We start from the raw sequence: 11,945 nt of genomic DNA on the forward strand, positions 1-11,945 counted from the left end.
TACATTCCACTTTATACACATACATTATACGTAGCTATATCGTGGAGTTGAAATTAATATATTAATTAAAAGCTACTCTATTTCCAACAGATGCTGTTAGAAAACTATTTTTCAATAAGAAATTGACGTGTAGGCCCATGCCCTGTCAATTTCTCCAAATATTAGAATTTGAAGCGTAGGCCTTTAATTGGCTGTCATTGCCTCAAGATATAAATATTTGACAAGTAGGCCTTTGCCCTGTCATTGCCTCAAAATATATGAATTTGATGTTTAGGCCTATCCTGCCATTGCTCCAAAATATACAAAATTGACGAGTAAGCTTACCTCAAAATATAAGAAATTATAACGAATAGGAGCTATCCTGTCATTGCCTCAAAATATAAGAAATTGGTTTGTAGGCCGAATCTCTCAATGATATTAATATTTGACATGCAGGATTATGATGAATTATATTAATATTTGACATGCAGGATTATGATGAATAAATACCATAACATTTCAATTAATGTAGTCCAAGTTGGATTGCAAATGTAGGCCAACATCAATTTAAAAAAAAAAGCAAGATGCATGTATATTTAGGCTGCGCATGATAAAAAAAAATGCAGACAAAACCATCCAAGATCATCATACTGATGTATAGCTTAATATATCTTTTATCGGACATCTCGATTGCATACTTCCCAACAACGGGAACTCAAAAATGTGCACGAAACTTAACATTACCGAACGGAGTCAATCCATACTGGTAATCATTTGGACTGTTTACTAGTGTAACGTCATTCCCCCTTCGACAGCTAGTCAATCACAAGCGTGCAGTGGGTGGGGCTTAGCTGCTAAGGTGGACTCTGCTACAGCAATATATATGCAATTATTCTTTTGTCAAAGCCAAGATTTTGTTCCTAGGCCTAGATGTGTTAGATTTCTTTACTTACACTTAAAGCATTCACTTCTCTGTATTGACAATTTCTGGCCAGAAAGCAAATGAGGTTATCTTCACATTCTTGCACTTCAAGTTACCTTATGAAAGAATAAATTATAAATCAAAAGCGAGTAGAAGAACTTTTAACAAAATAATATTTCAAGCCAGTTAAAAAACAAGTGTTCCATACACCATGATATTAATACTAATCGATATTTCGATTAATAGTCATTTTCTCCGTATAATCAAAATCATTATCTTTTATTCCTCAAAGAACGAGTAATCTCTACAAAGAAATTCATTAGTAACAGATTACAACTCAGACGGCTTAGATTATTTTGATAGGGCCATAAATCATTTAGCAACATCTACAGGCAGCTTAAACACAGTCTAAAACTTCAACATTCAAAGAAAACTTGTTGTAATTCATATTCCTATTTTATTCTTCAAAGAGCAGATAATCCCTACAAATAAATTCATTAGTAACACATTACATCTCAGAAGGCTTAGATTCTTTTTTTTTAGTCCTATAAATCATTTTGCAACATCTACAGGGTGCTTAAACACAGCCGAAAACTTGATTAAAAAAAATTGTAATTCCTATTCCTATTCTGAAAATGTTATGACTGCAGGGGCGTTCCTAGACATTTTGGGGCCTGGGGGCCACTGTCACATTTCGGGCTCCTCTATATATGGGGTGGGAGGCGAGTGAAGCGAGCCAAAGCAGCTTGGAGGTTTGGGAAATTTTTTAGAATATGAGCAATAGTAGGATCATTTTAAAGATACTTGTAAATGTAAATTTCAGAACTTTTTTCTTAAAACTAGGTGTACATTGAATAATTGAAGATCCACTTAATCCAGTTAAACGTAATGGAAAGGGACTCCATATGTGAAAGGAGGTTGATCAGAGTGAAGGGGGTTAGAACAGAGTGAATGGAGGTAGAACAAAGTCTGGGGCTGTAGAACAGAGCGAAAAGAAGTTAAAACAGCGAAGAGAAGATAGAACAGAGTGAGGGGAAGGTAGAAGAGAATGAAGGGAAGGTAGAACATAGTGAAAGGGAGGTAGGACAGAGTGATGTGAGGAAGAACAGAGTGAAGGGAGGTAGAACAGAGTAAACGGAGGTAGAACAGAGTGAAGGGAGGTAGAACAGTGTAAATGGAGGTAGTAGTGCGTACCGGTACCAGCTGTTATTGAATCGAGATGTTGAGATTTCATAATGCCTTCTTGAATTCGTCGCTTATGCTCACGACTATTGAATTTGATTGGTAAATTAGTTAATAAAGCTTGACTCAGTGCTTCCCAACCTTTGTCACTTGGAGGAACCCCCGAGACAATTTTTATAATCCCAAGGAACCCATATATATATATATGTCAGTCCGGGCCATGGAAAGAGCAGTGGTAGTTATGATGGGCTAAACCTTGAAAAATTTTTAAACAAAAAAGTCACCATAATCATAGGTTTTAATTTCATTGTGATACTTGGGCTTGTTTGTCGTTGTATAATTTCTCAATACTCTGGCGAATTTCTGACAAACACACCCGCAGATCTTCCTCATCAGACAGAAGACGATTTCTAGTACAGTACTTAGACATGAAAAATCTTGCTCGCAAAGGTAAGAAGTAGAAAACTGGAATAAAATATCCAATGCCTTTGCTGAGATGAATGGGTACTCTTCTCTCACAGAAATCCAAAACACATCAAGTGGCACTTCATCAAACATTATCCTCAAGGTTCTATCACACTTTAGTTCAGTTATTTCTTCCTCTTCTTGTAGATTGAGCAGGGTTTGCAAATTTGAAGACATCTCAGTAAAGGGATTTCTAACCCAATCATACAAATCTGATGATAAGGATGGGAAGTACTGGTCAAGTTTTTCAGCCAGTGATTCCAAATGACTCGTAATTAAGGGTATGATTTCTTGATAATCAGTCTCGATATCAACCTGAAGTAAGAGTGGAATCATTTCCAGAGTAGAAACATTTCAACATCGGCTCTTGAGAGATGTTTTTTCCAAACAATAAGTTTATTCTTGAAAGCAATAAGCCTGTCAGTCGAAGTCAGAATGTTTTCATGTCGACCCTGCATGCTGGAGTTCAGGTTATTTAAATGGTGATAAATGTCTGCCAAATAAGCTAATATCCTCTGCCAGTCTGTGGATTCAAGATTTTCATAAAAACTTACTTTATCGTTCTCTTTGAAAAAGAGAAGCAATTCTTCTCGCAGCTCTAATACCCTTGACAGTACTTTCTCTCTGGAAAGCCATCTGACCTCGGTGTGCAAAAGGAGTGTCACGTGATCTTTTTGCATGGTTTCACACGACCTGGCAAACATGCGAGACTTAAGAAGGCGCTGCTTTATGAAACTGACCATGTTAACAGTTGTATCTAGAACTTGCTTTAGTTCATAACCAACAGTTTTTGAGACAAGAACTTCTCGGTGGAGAAAACAATGAATCGTCATAACTGCCAGGTTGATTTCTTTACACGTGAAACAAAGCCTTTTACTGAGCCAGTCATGGAGGGAGCGTCATCAGTGCAGATTCCAACACACTGATTCCAGAACAAACTACAAGATTCCAGATATAAAGACTATGTGTTAAAAATATCTTGCACTTTGGTCGTGTCTGGCAACTCTTTACAGCAAAAATAGTTCTCCATTATCTTACCCTCATTTTCAAATCGAACAAATGCTAGCAGTTGAGCTTTACCCGTTATATTCGTCAACTCGTCAACTTGCAGGGGCAAACTTTGTATGTTTCAGTATTTCAGACAAAATCTCTGAAATATTTCGGGACACGTCATCCACACGCCTACTAACTGTTGTATCAGAAACAGGAACTTTACTTATTTCTCTCACAGCTTCCTAGCCAATCATTGTCTTCACTATTATTTTGCAAGCAGGCATTATTAGACCCCTAGCAGTGTTTCATCTTTTTAGCAACTAGCTCAACCACTAAATAACTCGCTTTTTGGGCCTTTTCACTTGTCGTTACCTTCTTTTCAAAGAACTTTCTTGTTTCTTCTGTGAATCCACGAGTCTTCGAAAATAATCAACAGATTTATTAGTAGATTAGTAGAGAAATATCGCTTTAACTTGGCGGGGCCTAGCTGTGTTAGCTAGTTTTTTTCCCACAAATGATGCATAATGGAAGTGGGCAGTTTTCGTCCCCTGTCCACGTGGATCCAACGGCCAGATAACTCTCATTATAACGCCGAATTTTTTTATAACTTGCTTCTTCTTTGCTTGTACTTGGCTGAGAATCACTTTCACTCTCCTGGTCCTCTTCATCAATCGGATGCTTCCTTTTCAAATAGTTCAACATCTCGGCCTTTTATAATTACTTAAGGACGGTTGGAATAAAAATTGACGCTCGCTCTGGTCAAGGCTGACAAATTAGGAAACGAAAACGAGGCTACGGAAGTCATAACTGATCAGCTCTTAACACGTATGAACTCAGTTGAGCGGTGTAATACGAGTATACTTCATGACTCATGCCATCTCGACACCCCATTGCTCCCCTGTTGTGCAAGAAAACCATTTCACCGTCATTTGCAATACCTACCTGTAGTAAAATTGGGAGGGGGGGAGGGAATCTCGCGCGGTCTGTTACAATAAAGAAAGGCATAGGCCTACGATTTCTCATAGCAAGTTAAAATAATATATATATATATATATATATATATAGAAAATTATTAAATAGAACATGAATTCTCACGGAACCCCGGTTGGGAATGGCTGGTTTGACTACTATTAAAGCAAATAACTTAATTTAATTACATTTAAAAGTGAAAATACACGAGAGCAGCTCTATCCCTCACTGGTTGCTGTGACGACTGGCGTGGACGTCCACTTTGGGTACAACTTCCTGGTCAATTTTCTTCTATGCCATCTATGTACATTTAAGGTGAACTATGTAGTAGTATTCATAATTCTCTCCCTCTCCCACACATGACATTAACACCTCTTGCCCAAATCCCGTTACCCAAGGCTGGCCCAAGCACCTTTCAATGGGGCCACCTGCCCCCTGGGTTGAGCAGCAGTCCAAATTCATTAGAATCATTTGAATGTGTACTATCTGGGTAAATGGAGCCATTATAGAGACCCTCAAAGGATAATTAGGGCCCCTGTAAGCAGTAATCAATTGCCTTAGATCGGCCCTGCCCTTACCCCAATCACTGTTACCCACTGTCCTCTGATCCGTATGAGAAGTTCTATAATGGGCTCTGCCCTCTACGATTGGGAGGGACCCCCTGAAGAGCTCTATTTCTTTTGCACAACATTTTTGTTACGTTTTTGCTCACAAAATTGGAAATTGCGGCCCTTTAGTGGGCCCCAAACTTTCGGGTCCAAATATAAATGGGGCCTTTGACCATTTTGGGCCACGATTTAGCTTGTCCTGTCATAGCAAAAATGGTTAAAATTTGCATTTTGGGGCCTCCACACTGTGGAGCCGGGGGGGGGGGGGCAAATTTCTAATAGCAGCCCCGTCCCCCGCCCCTCAGGAACGCCACTGTATGATTGTTGAGCTTATTAAGTCTGCTGTCACAATGCTGCAGATGTGGTTATGTTGACCAGTCCGAGGAGCATGTTAAGTGTGCTATGGCACCGCTAACCTTATCACCCCGTACTGTGAATTAAGCAATGTAAAAAAAAGAAAAAAAAGTTCAAATCACACAGATTACGAATTACCGATTGCATAAAAGGGATCATATTTATTTACCAATAAGGAAAATGGTGCTAGCTGTGAATTCGCAAACTTTTCGATATGCATGACACTAGAAATAAAAAAGTTTAACAATACTTGGCAACGTCACGAATTGAGTCTGAGAATCTGGACAACACAAAAAGTATCATGTCCCATCAGATTTGAACATCATGTACATTCATGATGCCTTTCATTACCTAGCAGAACACCAAAGTTTTACAATGTTTATAGCTTAATCACATGCATCATACATATATTTTGAGAGATGGTAGCTATTTCAACTAAAACATTAAGAACGAAGTAATGAGAACAGAGTATACTAGAAATGGGCGGGATAATACTAGATGGAGGAAAGAAGAGCGGGATAATACTAGATGGAGGAAAGAATAACGTCGAATCATTTAGATAGTTAGAAACGATAACATCCAGTACCGGTTCTCTAAAGCTGGAATTCTTTTCGATCTGGAAATAAAACCTAAAGACATGCATTAGGACACATAATTATGGTATGATGGAGTTAGAAATGATGTCATGACGAAAATTCCGAAAGTAATTCCTTTCACGGCAATTGGAAAGTTCAGGTTGGTCTTCCTTATATCTATCTACATATATGTCCCCACCAAAATGCCGTGGCTTCTTCATGTTCATAATGCGAAGAAATAACAAATGTGCATAGTAAAACGCATCCACAAACTTGGTATTGTTGCATAACTACTCTTGTATTCTAAGTGTCCGGAAGACAATATTGTAGCTGACATTATTCAAGGTAATGACGGACAAAATAAAGGTCCTAAAATGAAAGTATCGCCATGCACTGTACGTCGAGGTTGGATATGTTCGATTTAAATCAGCCTCCTTCTGGGCATTAGACTTAATAGAACTGAAATTCCTGTTCTAAATAATTAAGCATTATTACATCTAATCGAAAGACTTTCAGGATTTTGACAAAACTTATGAATATGCCGGTAGTCAACGCTTATTGGTTTAATATGATTTTGTTGTGTTGTTAGTCTGTATCGTCACAAATTTTGTTAAGTTGTTAGTCTGTATCGCCACTTGCCATTTATTTTTAGTCTTGTCAGTTTTAAGTTGGGCAAACTAACGCAACATCGTCTTCTTCACACGGTTAGTAAACACCAATTCACTTCAGATGCTTATAGGTAGAAAGGGCCCTTTTCAAGACATCCGGATAGATGTATTTTTGAAATCATTTTGGTGTAATGCGACATATGTTTATTGTTCATCTGTTTATTATTGAACCAAAAACTTCCTGGTTTCCTTTTACAAGGTAATACGTCATTATGATGAGATGACTAATTGCTTATCATGCAAAAGTTCTGACATTGCCTGGGGCGTTACACAGTTGTTCCAGTTTCATATTGCAGCTGACTTTTTAAAAAGTAAGTTCAATAGTTTTTGCTTCCTTTATAATGCCTTGGGTTTTCTTATAATTATAATTACTGTGAAAAAGGGGTTAAACTTATTTTTTCTCTTGTAAGTTATTTTTTAAGAATCAGGCGTCACTATTTCGTGCTTATTTATTTGTATTAGAATTTCGTTCAGATATTACAATTTGCAAAGTCAATCTGTAATCTGAACTAACTTATAGCATAAAACTTTCTTGGAAGCTATCATCTCCGAGAACAAATTTATGAATTGTCATTCCCGAATCCCGAAGATGACTGTGGAAATTGAAGCTGTGATCTGAAGTCGTTGGAACACGTTCGGATGCAATGCTTGTCCCGACAGACAAACAGACAGACAGACCGTCAGACAGTCAGTCAGTTTTAGTCACGTGACCAAACATCATCAGCTGAAGAAACTCAAGTCATGGCTGATCAGGAATCGCTCATTTCTCAGTTTGCGGCAATTTCTGGCGCCGACAATGAACGTGCCAAGTTTTATTTGGAGTCCGCTGCTTGGAATTTGGAGGTCAGAGGAAAATCATGGTCCATTTATCATCTATTACTATTCTTGAATTCTCTGCAAGGTTAGGTAGGCTATGAGTTCCCTAGGTTAGGCTTAGGTATGCTGTTAGGTAGTAGGGAGGTAGGTCGTAGTAGCTTAGAAGCTCAGCCAGGTCAGCTTGGCCTCCTAGCTCAGTGGTTCGTAACCTTGGGGGGCGCGCTTCGAAAGGGGGCCCGTCGGCAATTTCCAGGGAGGCGCGAGCCCCAGGCAAAAGTGAAAATAATAGGGTAAAAAACCGCATGGTACAGGGGTGGACCATGTACGATCAATGTGTACAACCCCAAAAAAAGTACATTATAACGCGTCCTGACATCGGAGATGGGCATCAGATGCGACTTCTTGTTGGTGAGAAACGGAGCTAAAGACCTCTACTTCCGTGTCAGGACGCGTTATAATGTACTTTTCTTGGGGTTGTACACATAGATCGTACATGGTCCACCCCTGTACCATGCGGTTTTTTACCCTAATTTCTAATAATTAGGCTACCTAGGTAGTACCTACTAGGCTACCTAGGTACTATTCGCTTAGTACTAGGCTACTAGCAGTGTTCGTTATTTGGGAATTCTACAGTACTATTCTGTGGTGGCCTAGACTATGGCAGTTGCAGTTTTTCTATGCAGTGTTACCTCCTGAACAAGAATTTAAAGGAATATTTATTCGGGGGACTGTAATTAACCCCAGGGGGCAGTACTAAACACGGTGAAATACATTGAATGGCCCAATCCCTAGTTCCGCACGGACTCCAAGGAACGTAACCGCGGATACGACATCCACTAGGGATTGGGGCGTCCAATGTATTTCGCCGTGTTTAGTACTGGCCCCTGGGGGTTAATTACAGTCGTTCGAATAAATATTACTTGAAATTCTTGTTCAGGAGGTAAAACTGCATAGAAAACAGCAACTGCCACAGTCTAGGCCGCCGCGGATAACTACCCTAGATCTACCTGTTATTCTTTTAACAGGAGTGAGGAACTAGGTAAGTAGTAGCATAATATAGCCTACTATTCAAAATGTTATGAAAAAATGCAAAAGTGTCGCCTTACTACAGCGAAAACGACCAATTGGCCACCACTTCACTCGAAATGACCACTTTTTTTACTCAATTTTTAATTGGTGAAACAACGAGACAATTAAGTACATCTTTAGCATCGTTAATTAAAGCATAGGTAGGTACCACTCAAAAGATAAAGTTTCAATCTTTTGAATTGGTACCTACCTTAGCTTGAAGATGTAGCCTAATTGCATTGTTGTTTCACCAATGAAAAATAGAGTGAAAAAAAGTGGTCATTTTGAGTGAATTGGTGGCCATTTGGTAGTTTACCTTAACGTTACTTTCCTGGAGTCTACTACCTACACTACCTAGTTAGGGTCGTTGGGCTGACCTTGTTTTGTAGATACCTATTGACTCCCCTTCTTATCCCTCAAAAGCCCTTTTCTTTCCCATTTTTTCCCTTTAAATATATGGGAGGGAATTTTACTCACAAATGCAAGGGGGGCGTGAAAGAAAGGACCCCCTCTCAGAGGTGTTGTGGCAATAAAAAGGCTAATAACCACTGGCCTATCTACTCCTACCAACTTCCTAGTAAGCTATTGCTAGTTGACCTTGTAAGGCTGCTTGCCCAGGCTGCCGCGTGTGAGGGTGACCGAGACTCAGGGTGGCCCCAGCCCCTCCACACAAGTAGCTAGTAAGTAGGTAGGCTACGTGGAACCATTTCTCGCCAAGGCCTAGAATAGGTAGTCTAACCGTAGCCCAGCTAGCTAGGTAGGGGATCTGCCCGTTTTGTCACCAGTCCAGTTAATCACCCTATTTTGAACCCATTCGTCACCACCACCTAATTAATTGTATGCAATTAACTGTATTATAAATGTTGTTTTCGAGGACAAAAACAATTTAACACTTTATTATGTTTTGTCTTACAATGCAGCGTAATTTCAGGGGAATGGTAAACTTGCAAAAATACTGTCGTGAACACCCTACTAATTAATGAATTTTGACCTACAACACGAGAGAGAAAAAATATGTGGTTGGAGATGTATTATCACAGTCTAAGGAAAGTGGGATTAATGGTGACGAAAGAGATTTCATAATGGATTATTCTGGGTGACGAAATGGGTTTTTGGTGATGAACCAGATTGGTGACAAAATGTGGTGTATCCCTAGGTAGTATCCTTCTATGGTTTTTCCTAATAGTAGTAGATACTGTCATTAGGTATGGCTTTATTTTTCCATAGCGGTCAAAATAGTGAATATTTGCTTCATTTTGTAAATCCAATATTGTTTGGTTAATCTAGGGTGCCTTGAGAGGAAGATGTGATCGTCCGAGAGAGATCATAAGTGATGTGTGGTGTGTGTGTGTGTGTAGCCAGGCTATGAGGAATAATGTAATGAAACCAAGTTGGCCAGCGAGGTTGGTGGTTCACTGGGAGTGAATGCAGAGTACTAGGTTACTTTCTAGGGAGACAGAGCGAGACAGGTGGGAAGAGAAATCCATTGTAGTGGGCCCAACATAACCTCTCCTGAATGCTATGTCCTGACCTAACCACACCTTAGCTACTAACACAACTTGAGGTGTTGTGCCCTGACCTGGCCAAGGGGGCTTTGTCCTCCCTGAAACCCCCCTCCCCCCCAAGTAACATTGAATCACCCAAGTTCTGTCTCCCTCTTAACTCTTTCATGTCTAGTTAATGACAAGGGAGCTCCAAATTACTTGTTGAGTTAAGACATCTCCCTTTTCTATGCAGTTGCAGTTCTCAAGTTGGTTTTGAAGTTTCACATAATGTCTGTTGGGTAATTATAGCCTATAGTAATTGTGAATGAACTTACATGCAAACATAGTTTGTTCCTTCATGAATACAAACCTTCAGTGTTTACAAAGGGATTTTGCTTAAGGGTGCGAGGGTTGTTGCATATCTCAGACATCGAACAAGGTATCATGCCAGGGAAGAGCACAACAGATGCAACATTTTCTATTCGACAACTAACAGAGAAATATAGAGAAGGAAGAAAGAACTTGTATATGATATTTATTGATCTGGAAAAAGCGTATGACTGTGTACCACTAGAAGAGATTTGGAGAAAATGACACAAGGAATACCTGAAGTATATGTAAATCTGGTCGGGGAATTATATGAAAATTGTTCAACAATGGTTCGATGTGAAGCGGGAAACTGCATGGGATTCAGTGTACAGGTAGCCCTTCACCTAGGGTCAGCCTTAAGCCCATTCTTATTCACTCTGTTGCTGGATGCACTCACAGAAGATCTGAGACGTGAAGTCCCCTGGACAATACTGTATGCAGATGATGGATTTTTGTGTGCAACTGATGATGATGAACTAAATATTAAAGTGGATGGATGGAGGAACTGTCTGGAGGAGAGGGTTTTGCAAATAAATAGAATCAAGACTGTTGGAGTGCGCTGTGAATTTGAGGAAGCGGAAAGAGAAAGAAAAGTAGATCTTGAGATTGATTTTCATAAGCTAGAAGAGGTAGAAAGTTTTAAATATCTGGGGTCTGTGATCCAAAATACAGGAGACCTAGATGAAGAGTTGACCAGAAGGATGCAGTCAGGGTGGAGTAGTGGGGTGCTGTGTGATCGTAGGATGCCGGTAAAATTAAAGAGCAAGATCCAGCGCCAGGTTGTGAGACCTGCAATGTTGTACTCGTCTGAAACATGGGCAACTAAGAAGAGAGATGAGAACAGGATTGATGTGACTGAAATGAGGATCTTGAGATGGCAGTGCGGACTTACTAGAAAGGATAAAGTTAGGAACGAACGTGTTAGAGGCACTGTCAAAATAGCACCAGCTTCAGACAAGGTAAGGGAAAGTAGACTGAGATGGTATGGAGATGAGAGGAAGACCTCCCGATAAGGAAGATGATGGAGATGGGACTACCAGGTGGGAGAAGGCTAGGTAGACCAAAATTGCGATGGATTGACCGTGTGAAAAGAGATATGAAGGAGTTAGATTGAGTGAGGAGGATGCACTGGACCGAAGGAGATGTAAGAATGTGTAGAAGAACCATTACAGCGACTCCAAGTAGGGACAGGCTTGTAGAGAAAGAACGAGAAGTGCGAGCTGGAACAGTCATTAACTTTCCAACAAGGTTTTATTCCTACACATTACACAAATTGTCGACCCTTTACATTAGGAATTACTTAAAAGCTTAACCCTTATACGCCTAATGGATGTATTATACGTCGATTAAAATTGTCTGTCGGGTACTTAACCCTTAAACGCCGAAGCGGTATTTTAAAAATCGTCTCCTGTATGCCGGCGGCGTTCGCGAGTGAGCGCCGAAGCGGAAAAAATGTTTTTTTCAAAAAATCACAGCACACTTAGTTTTCAAGA

The 11,945-nt window shown here is 39.7% G+C and overlaps 2 protein-coding genes across 5 annotated transcripts in view; one reads left to right on the forward strand and one right to left on the reverse strand.

The window, feature by feature from the left end:
- Nucleotides 1-2,350: 2,350 nt before the first annotated feature.
- On the reverse strand, nt 2,351-3,291 carry LOC135211735 (protein FAM200B-like). Its single transcript, XM_064244980.1, has 2 exons — nt 3,103-3,291; nt 2,351-2,863 (listed from the first exon to the last, which is right to left on the reverse strand). The coding sequence occupies exons 1-2, from the start codon at nt 3,289-3,291 to the stop codon at nt 2,351-2,353; spliced, it is 702 nt and encodes a 233-aa protein (XP_064101050.1).
- Nucleotides 3,292-6,628: 3,337 nt separating this feature from the next.
- The window catches only part of LOC135217090 (NSFL1 cofactor p47-like), a 139,885-nt gene continuing 134,568 nt past the window's right edge, over nt 6,629-11,945 (forward strand). The window contains exon 1 of one of the 4 annotated variants that reach the window (XM_064252792.1): nt 6,629-6,751. Coding sequence is in view for 2 of the 4 variants with exons in the window: in XM_064252776.1 (XP_064108846.1) it covers nt 7,457-7,558 (102 nt within the window). In the remaining 2 variants the exon portion in view is untranslated. Of the gene's footprint in view, nt 6,752-6,901; nt 7,027-7,365; nt 7,559-11,945 lie in introns of those variants that run through there. The other 3 variants (XM_064252800.1, XM_064252776.1, XM_064252786.1) reach the window with 3 other exon arrangements.

This window comes from Macrobrachium nipponense, chromosome 19 (genome assembly GCF_015104395.2).
Source record: "Macrobrachium nipponense isolate FS-2020 chromosome 19, ASM1510439v2, whole genome shotgun sequence".
NCBI lineage: Eukaryota > Metazoa > Arthropoda > Malacostraca > Decapoda > Palaemonidae > Macrobrachium > Macrobrachium nipponense.

Coding starts and splice junctions, on each gene's coding strand:
- LOC135211735 (XM_064244980.1), bottom strand. CDS start 3,291: ATGGTCAGTTTCATAAAGCAGCGCCTTCTTAAGTCTCGCATGTTTGCC. Junction 2,864..3,102: donor TTTTCAAAGAGAACGATAAA/GTAAGTTTTTAT, acceptor CTCTTACTTCAG/GTTGATATCGAGACTGATTA.